Source organism: Staurois parvus, unplaced genomic scaffold (assembly GCF_062004578.1).
Source record: "Staurois parvus isolate SC_StPar_1 unplaced genomic scaffold, SC_StPar_1.0 ptg002841l, whole genome shotgun sequence".
NCBI lineage: Eukaryota > Metazoa > Chordata > Amphibia > Anura > Ranidae > Staurois > Staurois parvus.
The window spans coordinates 265,777-280,897 of NW_028320637.1; the positions used below are offsets into that span (position 1 = coordinate 265,777).

General features: G+C 43.6%; 1 protein-coding gene across 4 annotated transcripts in view; it reads right to left on the reverse strand.

Annotated features, from left to right (window-relative positions):
- ARHGAP44 (Rho GTPase activating protein 44) overlaps positions 1 to 15,121 on the reverse strand; it is a 67,525-nt gene that overhangs the window by 19,288 nt on the left and 33,116 nt on the right. For 2 of the 4 annotated variants that reach the window (XM_089666786.1, XM_089666785.1), the window contains 5 exons: positions 14,801 to 14,881; positions 14,370 to 14,483; positions 11,697 to 11,788; positions 11,347 to 11,527; positions 7,450 to 7,467 (listed from right to left, as the gene is read on the reverse strand). In XM_089666786.1, coding sequence (XP_089522912.1) covers positions 7,450 to 7,467; positions 11,347 to 11,527; positions 11,697 to 11,788; positions 14,370 to 14,483; positions 14,801 to 14,881 — 486 coding nt within the window. The remainder of the gene's footprint in view (positions 1 to 7,449; positions 7,468 to 11,346; positions 11,528 to 11,696; positions 11,789 to 14,369; positions 14,484 to 14,800; positions 14,882 to 15,121) is intronic. The other 2 variants (XM_089666788.1, XM_089666787.1) reach the window with 1 other exon arrangement.

Consider the following 15,121-nt stretch of genomic DNA (forward strand, 5'->3'; position numbering starts at 1 on the left):
GAACATAAATTTTGAAACCAGTTACCCATGGCACACGTTTTACGAGTCATATTTCTGTTTGCTCAGGATTTTGAGATTGGAGTGAGGTACACCAATATCCTAAACCTAAGAGCTAACGAAAACTGCCACCCCAAATTCTCCATCTACATTTGAAGCTCCATCATAATGATTAGACCAATAAACCCAATGGATACAAAAAATGGCCATCACTGGTTAACCTTTCTTTTGGTTCCACCAGTGTAAAGTGCTCCAAAGTTCCACCAGTGTAAAGTGCTCCAAAGTTCCACCAGTGTAAAGTGCTCCAAAGTTCCACCAGTGTAAAGTGCTCCAAAGTTCCACCAGTGTAAAGTGCTTCAAATGGTCAGAGGTCAACATGCAGTTCATGTGGCACCAGGCATCTTGCACGATGGCCATGAACAGTACCAACAGCAATCAATTTTTAAATTTGGTGCAGAAAAGTACTAGTACTGTACAAATGAATTGTAAAAAAAAAAGCAATTGCTTAAAGGGTGACTCTATATGAAAAAGATATTTAAAAATGGCTTCCAACCTTTTTATTGCCCAAATATGAGTACCAACAGCAATCAATTTTTAAATTTGGTGCAGAAAAGTACTAGTACTGTACAAATGAATTGTAAAAAAAAAAAGCAATTGCTTAAAGGGTGACTCTATATGAAAAAGATATTTAAAAATGGCTTCCAACCTTTTTATTGCCCAAATATGGTCTCACAACTCTCCAATGCATATCAATTTTTTATAAAATACCTGGGGAATGCAACTGTAGGGCTCCATGTACACTGGAACGTGGCAGCAGAAGAATCACATTCAGGAGAAGGATGTTTTGGCCAAAAAACGCTAAAACGCGGCAAAAATGCGTTTACACGTGGTACCGCGTTTAGCGTGTGAACCTTAATTCATTTCATTGGCCTGAGTATTTGTTAAGGAAATGAACGCCCAAGCGCTACACATGCTTAGGCATGTTTACAAGCATTTTGCCGTGTTTAGAGTTTTTGGTCAAAACATTCCTCTCCTGAACGTGATTCTTCTGCGTTCGGGAGCGGGGCGTTGAACTGGCCCTAAACTCTTCTGCTGTTAAACTCTGATAAAAGTCTGGGTGTGCATGGACACATAGGCTTTTATTGAGTTGAGGGGCTTTGGCAAAACCCCCCCAAAAAACGCCCAAAGCCCTTGAACTCACGTTTATGAGGCCTAAGAGTGACATCTATGTCATGGCCTTGTTCAAGCATTAGGGACAATCTGCTGACTGTCAGAGTCATCAAAAGGGATAGACAGACAGTAGGAGAGTCTAGAGAGTCAATCCACCAACTCAAAGATTATTAACGGCTAAAAATCTCCAACTTTTTTGCAGATTTTTTGCTGCCAGGAATCAAAACAATTCTATACATGTTCTAAACCTACTGGGATGGGATACATTATGGCCAACTATTAAAGCACATCTGTCATTAACCTGTACAGTGCAAACCAGCGTTAGAAATGAACTGCAGACACTTATGACACCCACAAATATCTCTCTATTTTTTTTTTTTATCGACTGAGAGGCACATATTTATTTGAATTATGACATGAGCCAAGAAAATCACAGCTAACCTATTGGCCCATCAAGGTGATGGGTGGCCTCCTAGACCTATGGTGCTCAACATGCAGGTCCAAGGGACATATGGTGCTTACTGTGTGGCCACTGGGCACTAGCAACTAGTATTAGGAACACTGACTCATAGAGTCTGTACTGCTAGTAATCTTTGGTAGTGCCCAACATTCTCCTGCAGCATTTCTTCAACCACAACTGTAATGTGTCCATAGTCTCTGAAAATCTCCTGTAGAATTTCCAAAGGGTTTAACCGCTTCTGTGGTAGTATGTCTGCCGTCTCTGACCATGTCCTGTAGTGTGTCTACAGTCTTTGACCATCTCCTGTAGCATGTCTGCAGTCTCTGACAGTCTCCTGTAGCATGTCTGCAGTCTCTGACCGTCTCCTGTAGCATGTCTGCAGTCTCTGACCGTCTCCTGTAGCATGTCTGCAGTCTCTGACCGTCTCCTGTAGCATGTCTGCAGTCTCTGACCGTCTCCTGTAGCATGTCTGCAGTCTCTGACCGTCTCCTGTAGCATGTCTGCAGTCTCTGACCGTCTCCTGTAGCATGTCTGCAGTCTCTGACCATCTCCTGTAGCATGTTGGCAGTCTCTGATCCTCTCCTGTAGTATGTTGGCAGTCTCTGATCCTCTCCTGTAGTATGTTGGCAGTCTCTGATTCTCTCCTGTATGTTGGCAGTCTCTGATCATCTCCTGTAGCATGTCTGCAGTCTCTGACCATCTCCTGTAGTATGTTGACAATCTCTAACCATCTCCTTTAGCATATCTGCAGTCTCTGGCAACATACTACAGGAGATAGTCAGCGAATGCAGACATGCTACAGGAGATGGTTAGAGACTGCCAACATACTACAGGAGATGGTCAGAGACTGCAGACATGCTACAGGGGATGGTTAGAGACTGCAGACATGCTACAGGGGATGGTTAGAGACTGCAGACATGCTACAGGGGATGGTTAGAGACTGCAGACATGCTACAGGGGATGGTTAGAGACTGCAGACATGCTACAGGGGATGGTTAGAGACTGCAGACATGCTACAGGGGATGGTTAGAGACTGCAGACATGCTACAGGGGATGGTTAGAGACTGCAGACATGCTACAGGGGATGGTTAGAGACTGCCAACATACTACAGGAAAGGGCCAGAGACTGCAGACCTGATACAAGAGATGATCAGAGACTGCTGACATACTACAGGAGATGATCAGAGACGGCAGACCTGATACAAGAGATGATCAGAGACTGCAGACATACCACAGGAGATGATCAGAGACTGCAAACATACTACAGGAGATGGTCAGAGACTGCAGACATGCTACAGGGGATGGTTAGAGACTGCCAACATACTACAGGAAATGGCCAGAGACTGCAGACATAATACAGGAGATTTTCATAGACTGCAGACATACTTGATAGATATAGGGTGCCTCAGCTGTTGCCCTTGAAATTCCAAGGGGGGTAGTAAAGAATAATATATATATGATATAATACAGGAGAGGGTCAGAGACTGCCAACATACTACAGGAGAGGGTCAGTCTCTGACCCTCTCCTGTCCCATGTATGTCCTGTCCCATGTATGCCAGGAGAGGATCAGTCTCAGACCACATCCTGTATCACATCTGTAGTCTCTGACTCTCTCCGGTATCACGTCTGCAGTCCCTGACCCTCTCTGGTATCACGTCTGCAGTCTCTGACTCTCTCCAGTTTCATGTCTGCAGTCTCTGACCCTCTCCGGTATCATGTCTGCAGTCTCTGAACATCTCCGGTATCACGTCTGCAGTCGCTGACCATCTCTGGTATCACGTCTGCAGTCCCTGACCCTCTCCGATATCACGTCTGCAGTCTCTGACCCTCTCCGGTATCACGTCTGCAGTCTCTGACCCTCTCCGGTATCACGTCTGCAGTCTCTGACCTTCTCCGGTATCACGTCTGCAGTCTCTGACCCTCTCCGGTATCATGTCTGCAGTCTCTGACCATTTCCTGCAGCATTGCATATACAGATTATTCTTTACTAAACGCCACCACCTTCCCCCCCACCCCCACCCAGAATTTCAAGGGCAACAGCTGAGGCACCCCATATCTATCAAGTTGATAAAGGACCAACAGAGACTCATGGCTCTCAGCTCACAACAGAATAACTGTGGATTTCAGGGTTCCTGGGGGCTCCAGGAACAGTCAGAATCATCAGATGCCTGCACCTTTCTTCTCATCTAGATTTGCACTGTATAGGAGGGTTTTAAATCAATCTTTGAGATTCCTTTATTTGACTTTTCATTTTAAGAATAAACAAAAACAGACAGACACAAGGAAGACATTCAATTAATGGACGTGTACACAAGTGCAAACATCTACTTCATGGTCACCAGTGGCTTTCATCCCAATGGGGAAAAACTGTGTGCTATCATCCAGAATCATAAAGATCACAAATCAAAGGCTTTCAGCAAACGGTTTACAGCATCGTAAAACAATCCCGATCCTCTTACATGGGCCGGACACAGATGGTGCGGAAGGGAGTGAGCATAACCTTTAAGAAGCCATAAAGAGCTGAAACATGAAAAATCCTCGACTCAATGAGTACATTAAAAATTCCCCGCAGACAACGCCGTCTGAAAGCTGTTACTGGAGTCCAGGCCAAATCCCATCATTAATGTCGATGAACAAAGACGTTCTGAGCATTCTGACCACAAAATGTACATATTTAAACTGGAACTCCAACCCAAACGCTTTGTTTTGGATGAAGGATTAGAAACTCTGTCAGGGGTTTACTTCGGTGTACCTATTGTGGATATTTCATATGGTAAACTGTATCATCTTCTAGGAAGGCAGGAGCCACCTCCTTGTTGGAAACAAAAATGCGTTGGTGCTCCATCTTGTATTCTTGTCATTGAATGCTGTGTGGGCTTTCATTGGCCGAGGCACAGGGCCAGATCTAGCCTATCTGGTCTGGGGGTGCATTTTTAGAAAAATTCAGGGGGCGGAATGTCAACATTGTGTGTGATCCACATGACCGAGAAGAAACATCTGAAAGGTAATACAGAGGCAGAATCTAAACCCCCTTATTTCAGGTGTCCCTATCAGAGTCCTCTTTTACACCAGGGTCCCCATCATATTGCCCATTTACATCAAATGTCTCCATCAGAGCCCCCCTTACATCAATTGCCCCCATCAGTGCCCCCCTTACATCAATTTCCCCATCAGTGCCCCCCTTAAATCAAATGTATCCATCAGAGCCCCCCTTACATTAACTGCCCCATCAGAACCCCCCTTACATCAAATATCTCCATAAAATCCCCCTTACATCAAATATCTCAATCAGAACCCCCCTTACAAATGTCTCCATCAGAGCCCCCTTACATAAAATGTCTCCATCAGAGCCCCCCTTACATCAAATGGCCCCGTCAGAGCCCCCCCTTACATCAAATGTCTCCATCAGAACCTCCTTACATAAAATATCTCCATAAAACCCCCCTTACATCAAATATCTCCATCAGAACCCCCCTTACATCAAATGTCTCCATTAGAGCCCCCTTACATCAAATAACTCCATCAGAGCCTCCCTTACATCAAATGTCTCCATCAGAGCCCCCATTACATTAAATGTCTCCATCAGAGCCTCCCTTACATCAATTGCCCCCATCAGAGCCCCCCTTACATCAAATATCTCCATCAGGGCCCCCCTTACATCGAATGTCTCCATCAGAGGCCCTTACATGAAATATCTTCATAAAAAACCCCTTACATCAAATGTCTCCATCAGAGCCCCCCTTACATCAATTGCCCCCCATCAGAGTGCCTCTTTACATCAAATTTACCTATCAAACTGGCTCATGGATCAGTAGGTGCAGTCTCAGAGACCTGGGGGGGCTCAAAAGCTTTGAGGGGGGATGCAAAATCTGGGGGGAAGCAACCTACCCCCCTCCCGCCCCGTGATCATGGCTTGCTGACGTGGAGAAATAAAGGAGATGACGTCAAAAGCAGAGGCTACCTAGTATTCATTGACAAAAAATACAAGGCAGTTACTGAGTGGTGGAGGGAGGTGGAGAGGGAAGTCGCTCCTGTATCTCCAGTAGATGACGCAGCTTACTGTGTGTAGCCAGTGCTACTACAGTGCACTACAGTGTCCCCAGCTGCCAGACAATTATAGCATGTGGAGCAGCAGTTGAACCAAGCTGGCCCACAGTAAGTCTTTTAAGGGCATATATTTCTGGAGTTAGACTTTAAAGCTGCCAGTCTCAGCCAAGGTTCTGGGAACCCTTGTGTTCCTCTAGAGGCTGTTCGGGGTTCCTTGAGCTGTGGTTGTTTCATCTCCTATTTGATGGTGCCTGCATAGTTCCAGTTAGAGCACCAATTGGCAGTCTGTAAATGTGGCATCTTGACCAGCACTGTGAGGGGGGGCATTCTCTCCACTGACCACCAACATAAGGGGCATTTTTCCTACTGCCCCCCAATGTATTGGTTTTAGTAAGATTTCCACGAGACCTGAAAATTATTTTAGGCATTCATACAATAAAAAGGTTGGGAAAGGCTGCTTTATAATATATCTAGTCACAATCTTTTTGGATGGAGTACGAAAGGACTAAGTTATTTTTTTGCCAATTGTGTCCCATTGTGGAGAGTCCTTTCATCTCCTGTTCGGTGGACCCAACAAGAAGTGAAAGGAAATTCCCATTTAGCCAATTTTCATCAGTACACCAGAGATCGGGATCCCTCCAATTTCCTTCAGTGCAGAACACATGTTGGTCAACAGTATCAAACCTTGATGAGGAGGGACCCTTTAAACCCTTGAAAGGTGTTGGATTTTTATGATATACAAGTTTGGATAGAACAAAGTCTGGACTTTCTGCTTTTGGTGCTTCTCTCTTTACACACCCAGTCTCTACTTGAGCAACAGAAACTCAATAGGGGGAAACCCTTCCCCACTTCATGTTGCAGTGTTGAGGTCTTGCTATAGGGTCCATTCCCAAGTACATTTCCCTGTGTTTGTGTGGGTTTCCTTCTCACACCACTTTCCATACAAAACCATAAAGATTGCAAAATTGTATTTTACCAAAATTGTCTGTCTCTGGTTTATCAACCGAGTTTGTGTACAATATTTCACAAGTCGAAAAAAAAGACTTATTGAAGGGCAGTGGTGGTGCCCGTTGCTGCACCCCATTGAAAGCTCACCACAATTGCTGAAAACACACCCCTGAACACACTTGCAGCACCAACGCCAAGGTATGAACAGGCCCATATAAAAACGCATAGGTGTCAAAGGATCCCAAGACTGCATTGGGGACATTAGATTGTAAGCTCCTTTGAGCACGGATGGCATCTATGTATTCTAAAGCAATGGGAAACCATGTTCGTACTGTAAAAACGCCTTAAATAAAAATTGTCCCTCTCTGGTTTATCAACAAGGTTTGTGTACAATATTCCACGGGTCAGAAAAAGATTTATTGAAGGGCAGTTGTGGTGCCCGTTGCAGCACCCCATTGAAAACTCACCATAATTGCTGCAAACACACCCCTGAACACACGCCAAGGTCTGAACAGGCCCATATAAAAATGCATAGGTGTCAAAGGGTCCCAAGACTGCATTGGGGACATTAGATTGTAAGCTCCTTTGAGAACGGATGGCATCTATGTATTCTAAAGCAATGGGAAACCATGTTGGTGCTGTAAAAAGCCTTAAATAAAACAAACATAGGAACGGCCAAGAAAATGGTTACATAGGACAGACACAATGTGCAGACAGTTCAGGATGCTGAACATGCACCCGATGAAGGACAGAGGACTCTCTGGAACGAGACGGCAGATAACAGGAGACGGAGGTCAGAGAGGCAAGTCAGGGAGGTACATCTTACCTTTGAATTTTCCTAAGGCTGCATGGACAAAAACACAAGCACCGTTAGCGTGGAGAGACACTGAAAGAGGGAAAGTGGCAGGAGCGGCGGCTGGCGATAAAACTAGCACCGGGCTCTGCAAAGTCGGCACGTTCAGCGGAATCATCTGCCATGATATACAGCCAAGTACACCGTTGAAATGCATAAACTTCAACTGTTTTACATGCCAGTTCTGTTCTGATGACTCACATGTTGCTACCACTCTTTATAACCCTGACAACCTTTGCTCCTCCCCTCAGCCCCCAGTGCCTAAAACATGTCAGAGCAATGCTGCTTGATATATATATATTCCCCATATAAACTGAACCCTTTGTAGTTTCTGTTCAGCCCCTTAGCATGCTTTACATTTACAGTCTTCCCATGTGAAGAGACAGCAGCTTGCTCCATACAGGTGGCCAACGGTACAGACACTCCCACTCACAGCCTCATTTCTGGTATACAGGGGATTAAGGGAATGGCATATCGAATTGTATGAATTATACTAGCTGTATTTAAATATGCCTTTCGTGATCTATATTAATGAACAATAACAGATTAAACAGTAATTCTGTGACCTTGCATTAAATTTGCCAACGTTCCTCATAAAAACAGTGAGGCTTGTATTGTTGAGGAGGAGGTCACCACAGACCTTCATAGATGTTGTTACCTCCACAACGTGTCCCCACCACTCTTTTCTTTCCCTAATGCCCAACTCCAGGAACCCCCATTGGGTCCCTCGCACGTAGCTGCTAACGGCAGATTGTTCATAAAAATCTTTAACACCACAAGTGTTTTCATGTGGATCGATAATATGAGGGGGAGGGAAGGAATTCTTAACTGAGCGGATGATGAAAATGATTCCTTGTTGCAGTATTCTGCAGAAGATAATGCCTAAACACCAATGTATCCATCAAAACAACTCAACAGTTTCACATTCAGAATACAGCTATTTTTTTTTTAGAACGGAACTCAAAAGGTCCATTCACAACACGCATGCTGCTGTGAAGGACCCTTGGTCTCTGTGTGGAAGCAGTGGTCTCTCTGCAGAGGTCCCACAAACACTTTGTCCAGACAGAGCTAGAGTTCTCTAATCAGCAGGGAGCATGAGCAACCATGAAACCTTAGGACTGCTATTCTGTCCAACATTTCCTTGTAGCCACCACAAGGCTCCTTTTCAACTAATAGTGCAAAATGACCCTGTGCCATGGGAATGTTCATTAACACTGCAGCAGAGAACTAGGAATGTGTACCGGTGCGTGTTCCTCGTTCTCAGACCTACTGTCACACTGAAAAACTAGTTGACACGTTAAACATGTATAGCCATAGCCAAAACTTTTGTTTTAGCACTAGAGTAGGAAAAGGTTAAAAACACGGTCAGGTAATTTTTAGGTCTGCTGGGGAGATTTCCCTGCACTTTCTGCCCTGCAAACACAAGAAGCAAAAGGAATTCTCTCCAAAGTGAGGATCATCTGCCCCTTAAACACTTTTCTCTAAAAAAGTTGTCCCCATTGGAAGGTTTCCTCTCGCCTTTTGTTCTGTTTATATCTCTAATAGTTTGGTTTCTCACTGGAATAATCACCAAGACAAATAGGGTGAAACTCCCCAATGGAGACCCAAAACCTGACAGAGGGTCCACCCTTCCCTAATCTATCTAAAACAAAAAATGTTGCCTTATGTACACCTTAACAAGCCATATACTCATGTTGATAAATTTGGTCTGGGGCTTCTCCATCGAATGGGTGCCATTTATACACATTTCCCAATGTCGCATCCCTTGAAAAGAAATGACATAACTAACCGTCAAATTAAAATATTACCCTTTGGCAATCAGAAAGATCAAAAGGACCAAGAAGCCCATTTCCATAAATTATTATTATAGCACAAATCTAGCACTTCTTAACCTCATTCCGAAAAGGCAAATTGCTTGGCTGTCCATGGGTTTAGTGCTAAGTCAAAAACATGCAGATTAGGCAAAGTCAGAGCTCCAAATGAGAAGATGAGAATGGCAGCTAGAGAACTACACCATTTGGCAAAAAGTCTGGACACCTGACCATCACATCTACATGAGCTTTTTGGACATCTCTTTCTAAAACCATTCAAAAAGATAATAGAGCGATCGCTAAATGCAATTATACAATATTAAAAAATAAATATATATATATATCACTATGAATAAAAGTATAGCAGCTAGCACTCAGGGTATAGGTAACAGTCCCAGAACTGCAATCTCTAAAATAATAGTTAGCGCTACACTTTCTAAAACCATGGCTATTGATATGAAGTTGGTCCTTCTTTGTGACTTTAACAGCCTTCACTCTTCTGGTAAGGCTTTGCACATGATTTTGGAGTATCTGTAGGAATTTATGAGGTCACATATGTTGGATGAGAAGACCTCATTTGTGATCGGCATTCCAATTCTTCTCAAAGCTGTTCAGTAAGCTCGAGTTCAGGTATTGAAATCTAATGAGAAGACAGGGATCACTATCAACCTTCCAATTCATCCCAAAAGATGTTCAGTAGATTTGAGGCCAGGTACTGATATCTAATGAGAAGACCTGGATCACCAGCAACCTTCCAATTCATCCCAAAGGTTTTCTGTAGGGTTGAGGCCAGACACTGATATCTAATTAGAAGACCTGGATCGCCAAAAACCTTCCAATTCATCCCAAAGCTGTTCAGTAAGCTTGAGGTCAGGTACTGAAATCTAATGAGAAGACCTGGATCACCATCATCCTTCCAATTCACCTCAAAGATGTTTAGTAGGGTTAAGGCCAGGTACTGATATCGAATGAGAAGACCTGGATCACCATCAACCTTCCGATTCATCCCAAAGATGCTCAGTAGGGTTGAGGTCAAGTACTGATATCGAATGAGACCTTGATCACCATCAACCTTCCAATTCATCCCAAAGATGCTCAGTAGGGTTGAGGTCAGGTTCCAAAATCTAATGAGAAGACCAGGATCACCATCAACCTTCCAATTCATCCAAAAGATGTTCAGTAGGGTTGAGGTCAGGACTCAAGTGCAAGACACCCCAGTCCAACACCAAACTGGCCAGACCATGTCTTTGTGGAGTTGGCTTTGTGCAAAGGGGCATAGTCATGCTGGAACAGAAATGGACTTTTACTAAACTGTTACCACAAGGTTGGAAGATGATAATTCTCTAAAATGTCTTTGTATGATGTAGTGTTAACCATAGCATTCAGCCTGGAGATACCTGAACCCAGGGCATTCCTTATACGTTTGACCATATAGTAGGTGTAATGGTAAAGCTTTCTTTAGGAACTTTTGGCCATATGGTGTAGCATCTTTCCATTAAAAGTTCAGCAATGGCAGCCTAAATATATCTCCTGGTAATGATTTCCTTTATAACAATGAAAAAGCAATGAGGTCGTTGACATGGTATTCTGGACTGATCACACATGAGACATGCCCATTTTGAGGAACAATTGTAGTGTATATCTCTTTCATCTGACAACTGCACGTTGAGCAAACAAAGGCCCCTTGCTTTAACTTGGGGCAACAATCACCTTTGGCTGTGGAAATGTATAAAACACAACTGATCCTTCCTGAGAAACATCAGCTAAGGGGTGTCCGCTGAGCCCAAGGAAAAAATAGCTGTGTCCACCATTATTAGCTGGTACTGAGGACATCCTCTCATAACTGGGGATAGGACAAGTATGATGGAAAAAAAAAACAAAAAAAAACAAAACAGGTTAAAGAAAGCCATGATCAGATTAGCCACTATAGAGTCTCATTTCTTTGGATGCTATGGCTGAAAACTTACAATCCTGCCCTGAGTCCACCCCACAAGATACTTCTCCATCCCTTTTAGAAGACAAACATAATTGAACAAGTAGCATGATAAAAAGGTTATACCCATCCTTTTTATAGAACTCCAGCATCATGTTATCAGTCGCCACGCTGAGAGGCCTCCTGGCCTGGTCGTGCTGCTTGCGGTCTGAGTGGTCCATGTCTGGCGAGGGCATGGAGCTGTAGTTGGCATTATGGTTGGTGTGTATGGGGCTGCCATAGTTACCAGTCACATTAAATTCAATTTCTGTGGGAGGAAATTGATTTTTATTAAAAAGCGTCTCTACCAAAACATCTAACGAACATTGTTTTTGAGTGGGCTTAGAAGTTCATGAACAGTTGGCTTTAGGGCAGCTGCCTGATGCTGAGCTCCTGGACAATGTATTGGTATGCACAACCCCGATATCCACACTTACCACCTGGGAAGAACCAGTCAGCGTGCTGTATTATTGGCTCGATGATCCCTACAATCTGCAGCGAGACGGTGGTCATCATTTCCGTGATATTGCTGCGTGAATTGAGAGAGAGGAAAGCAACTGAACAAATTTAGGGCTATTACCAGACAACAAAATTAACATTTAAGAATTCATTATTCATTTGCAGCACTAGACCCATTCGGATAATTGTTTTTAAATTCATACAAAGAATATAGTTTCCTGTAATAATATGGTAATGGAGACCAAAAAAATACTGTGATTGTATTGTACATTGGAACTGGACAACCACCAGCACCGGACACTTAGCTGACCTCAAGCTATAAAAGAATGATTTGCATAGCTCCACCTTCTTTCCTTAAATGACGAATAAGCCCCTCTTTTGGTAAAACTATGATAGCAGGTATGGTAAGTAAGTACCTCTTGTTTCAGTTAGGCGATATTGCCCATAAGCCCAGTAAACTCTAGACATCCTTTCTATTTGCCTTCTGGTCCAGAATTTTCAAACTTCTTCAAACCTTGTTTCACCTGGTTGTCTCCAGGGATGTTCAGTTCACTGTGCTCCACTGCCCAATTCAAGGCTTTTACGCCAATCAACAACTGGCCATGTACCTCATTTGGTCAGTCAAACAAACAATAGGTAAAGCTTTGAAGAAGCTCCCGGTTTCCCTACAAGAAGTCAGGGACCAAATGACCGATCATTTCATTTTATTAAATAATTAATGAAAAGCTTACGGATTCCCAACTTAAAATTTCTACAGAGATGGGAACCATGGATTAATTATGTCCTGCCATCTGTAAGCCTACCAAGCCTATCACATCTTTAACCCCATTCCTGAATGGGACCTGGAGCTCATGGGGACTTCCCCTTAATCTCCCCCCCCAGCTCCTTAAACCTTCCTGCTTCCCTACCTGACCCCAACGTATTCACCACCCTTCACTAGATTAACTGTGTACCTGTTTACAACCTTAATTCATGTTCATACCATTTGCCTCCTGAAAGCCTACATTTTATTCCACTATCTTGATTATTAATTTTTATTATTATACAGTATTTATAAAGCGCCAATAGTTCACTCAGCGCTGTACATTACAAAGGGGGACAGAACATGTGACAGAACAATACCAATACAATGCAAAACATGAGGGGATCGAGGGCCCTGCTCTTTCGAGCTTACAATCTAGAAATTGGGGATTATGGCATGAGGTAATTGCTCCTGTGTGGGCTTAACAGTTGCAATGGCTTTTTTTCTTGAAAACCTTAAAAAAAATCACTTGAAAAACTTAAGAAAAAAAAAAAAGATGAGCAATGCCTTCCCTTTAACTCAGGGGTGGGCAAACGTTTTGACTTGAGGGCCGCAATGGGTTCATATATTGGACCCGGGGGGCCGTACCAAGAGTAGATGAATGATGTGTATGTGTCATCCATAGTAAGCATAGTAATTAATCCCCCATATAGTAATTCGTCCCCCATAGTAATTCATCCCCCATATAGTAATTCATCCCCCATATAGTAATTCATCCCCCATAGTAATTCATCCCCCATATAGTAATTTATCCCCCATAGTAATTCATCCCCCATATAGTAATTCATCCCCCATAGTAATTCATCCCCCATAGTAATTCATCCCCCATATAGTAATTCATCCCCCATAGTAATTCATCCCCCATATAGTAATTCATCCCCCATATAGTAATTCATCCCCCATATAGTAATTCATCCCCCATAGTAATTCATCCCCTATATAGTAATTCATCCCCCATAGTAATTCATCCCCCGTATAGTAATTCATCCCCCATATAGTAATTCATCCCCCATAGTAATTCATACCCCATATAGTAATTCATCCCCCATAGTAATTCATCCCTCATATAGTAATTCATCCCCCATAGTAATTCATCCCCCATATAGTAATTCATCCCCCATAGTAATTCATCCCCCATATAGTAATTCATCCCCCATATAGTAATTCATCCCCCATATAGTAATTCATCCCCCATAGTAATTCATCCCCCATATAGTAATTCATCCCCCATAGTAATTCATCCCCCGTATAGTAATTCATCCCCCATAGTAATTCATCCCCCATATAATAATTCATCCCCCATATAGTAATTCATCCCCCATATAGTAATTCATCCCCCATAGTAATTCATCCCCCATATAGTAATTCATCCCCCACAGTAATTCATCCCCCATAGTAATTCATCCCCCATATAGTAATTCATCCCCCCTATAGTAATTCATTCCCCATATTAATTCATCCCTCATATAGTATTTCATCCCCCACAGTACTATTCCCCCCCAAGTAGTAAGCCAAGTCCCCCCTGTGTCAATTCACTTACCTTTGCTCCGCACGTTCCTCTCGCCGTGTTCCCGCGCCGTTCCGGTCTTCAGGGCGGACTGTGAGAGGAGCCTAGCTCCCCTCACGTTCATCACGCTACCCCACCTACACACATTCTGACAGCCGATGTTTGCCACGCTCCCCGGGCCGGATTAAAAGGTCCGCTGGGCGGTATACGGCCCGCGGGCCGTAGTTTGCCCATTGCGGCTTTAACTGCTCTTTAGAACTCTCTCATGTCAACTTGAGCTTGAATGTCCCAGGTCTTCTGTCTCAAGGCCAAGTTCTTCTCATCGGAGTTTGGGCAACTTACCCTTCCGCTTGTGGCCACAGCAGGTTAGGCCCCAACACGATGGCCATATTGCTGGGAGTCATTTTGTTTGCGTCTTGAAACTCCGTCAGCTTGGAGAGAAACTTGATGACATACCTGAAATTAAATGAGTGGTTGAGAAGCAAATCTGCAAGGAGGAAAAGGGATAAGGAAAGCGTTCACAATGGCCAACTGGAAACTGGTGGGGAATGAAAGGTTCACAAACTCTGAGGACGAAGGGGTGGAGTCAAGATATAAAAGGTAAAAAAAAAATGGCCAAATAGGGCTGAAGGCACCACCATCATCCACAACAGAAGATGTGAATTCATATTACTCTAGGAAACCACGGGCAGCACTAAAACTCTTCCGCCTACAAGTACAAAGGCCACAGCAAGAATCTAATGACAACATGGTAGCACTGATGGCCAACTTACTTTAAGTTGTTGTAGTTGGGTTTTGGCAGCTTCTCACAAGCGTTCCAGAGGGCCTGAAGCCTCTTGTCCTGATCCTGAATGCTGTAATGGGGAAACAGACACAGATCATAAAAGCCTGAGTGTGAGGGCGTCATAAGTCCAGTGAGTAGCTGTCCTCAGATTGGCATTATGCCCCTATAAGCACAGAGGAGTAGCACATGGGCTGAGTGGTTAGCACTTCAGCCTTTCAGAACTGGGATCCTGTGTTCACAGCCTAGTAATGATACTCCCCATTGAGTTTATATGTTCACACGGTTTTACAGTCACAAAAATATGATTTAT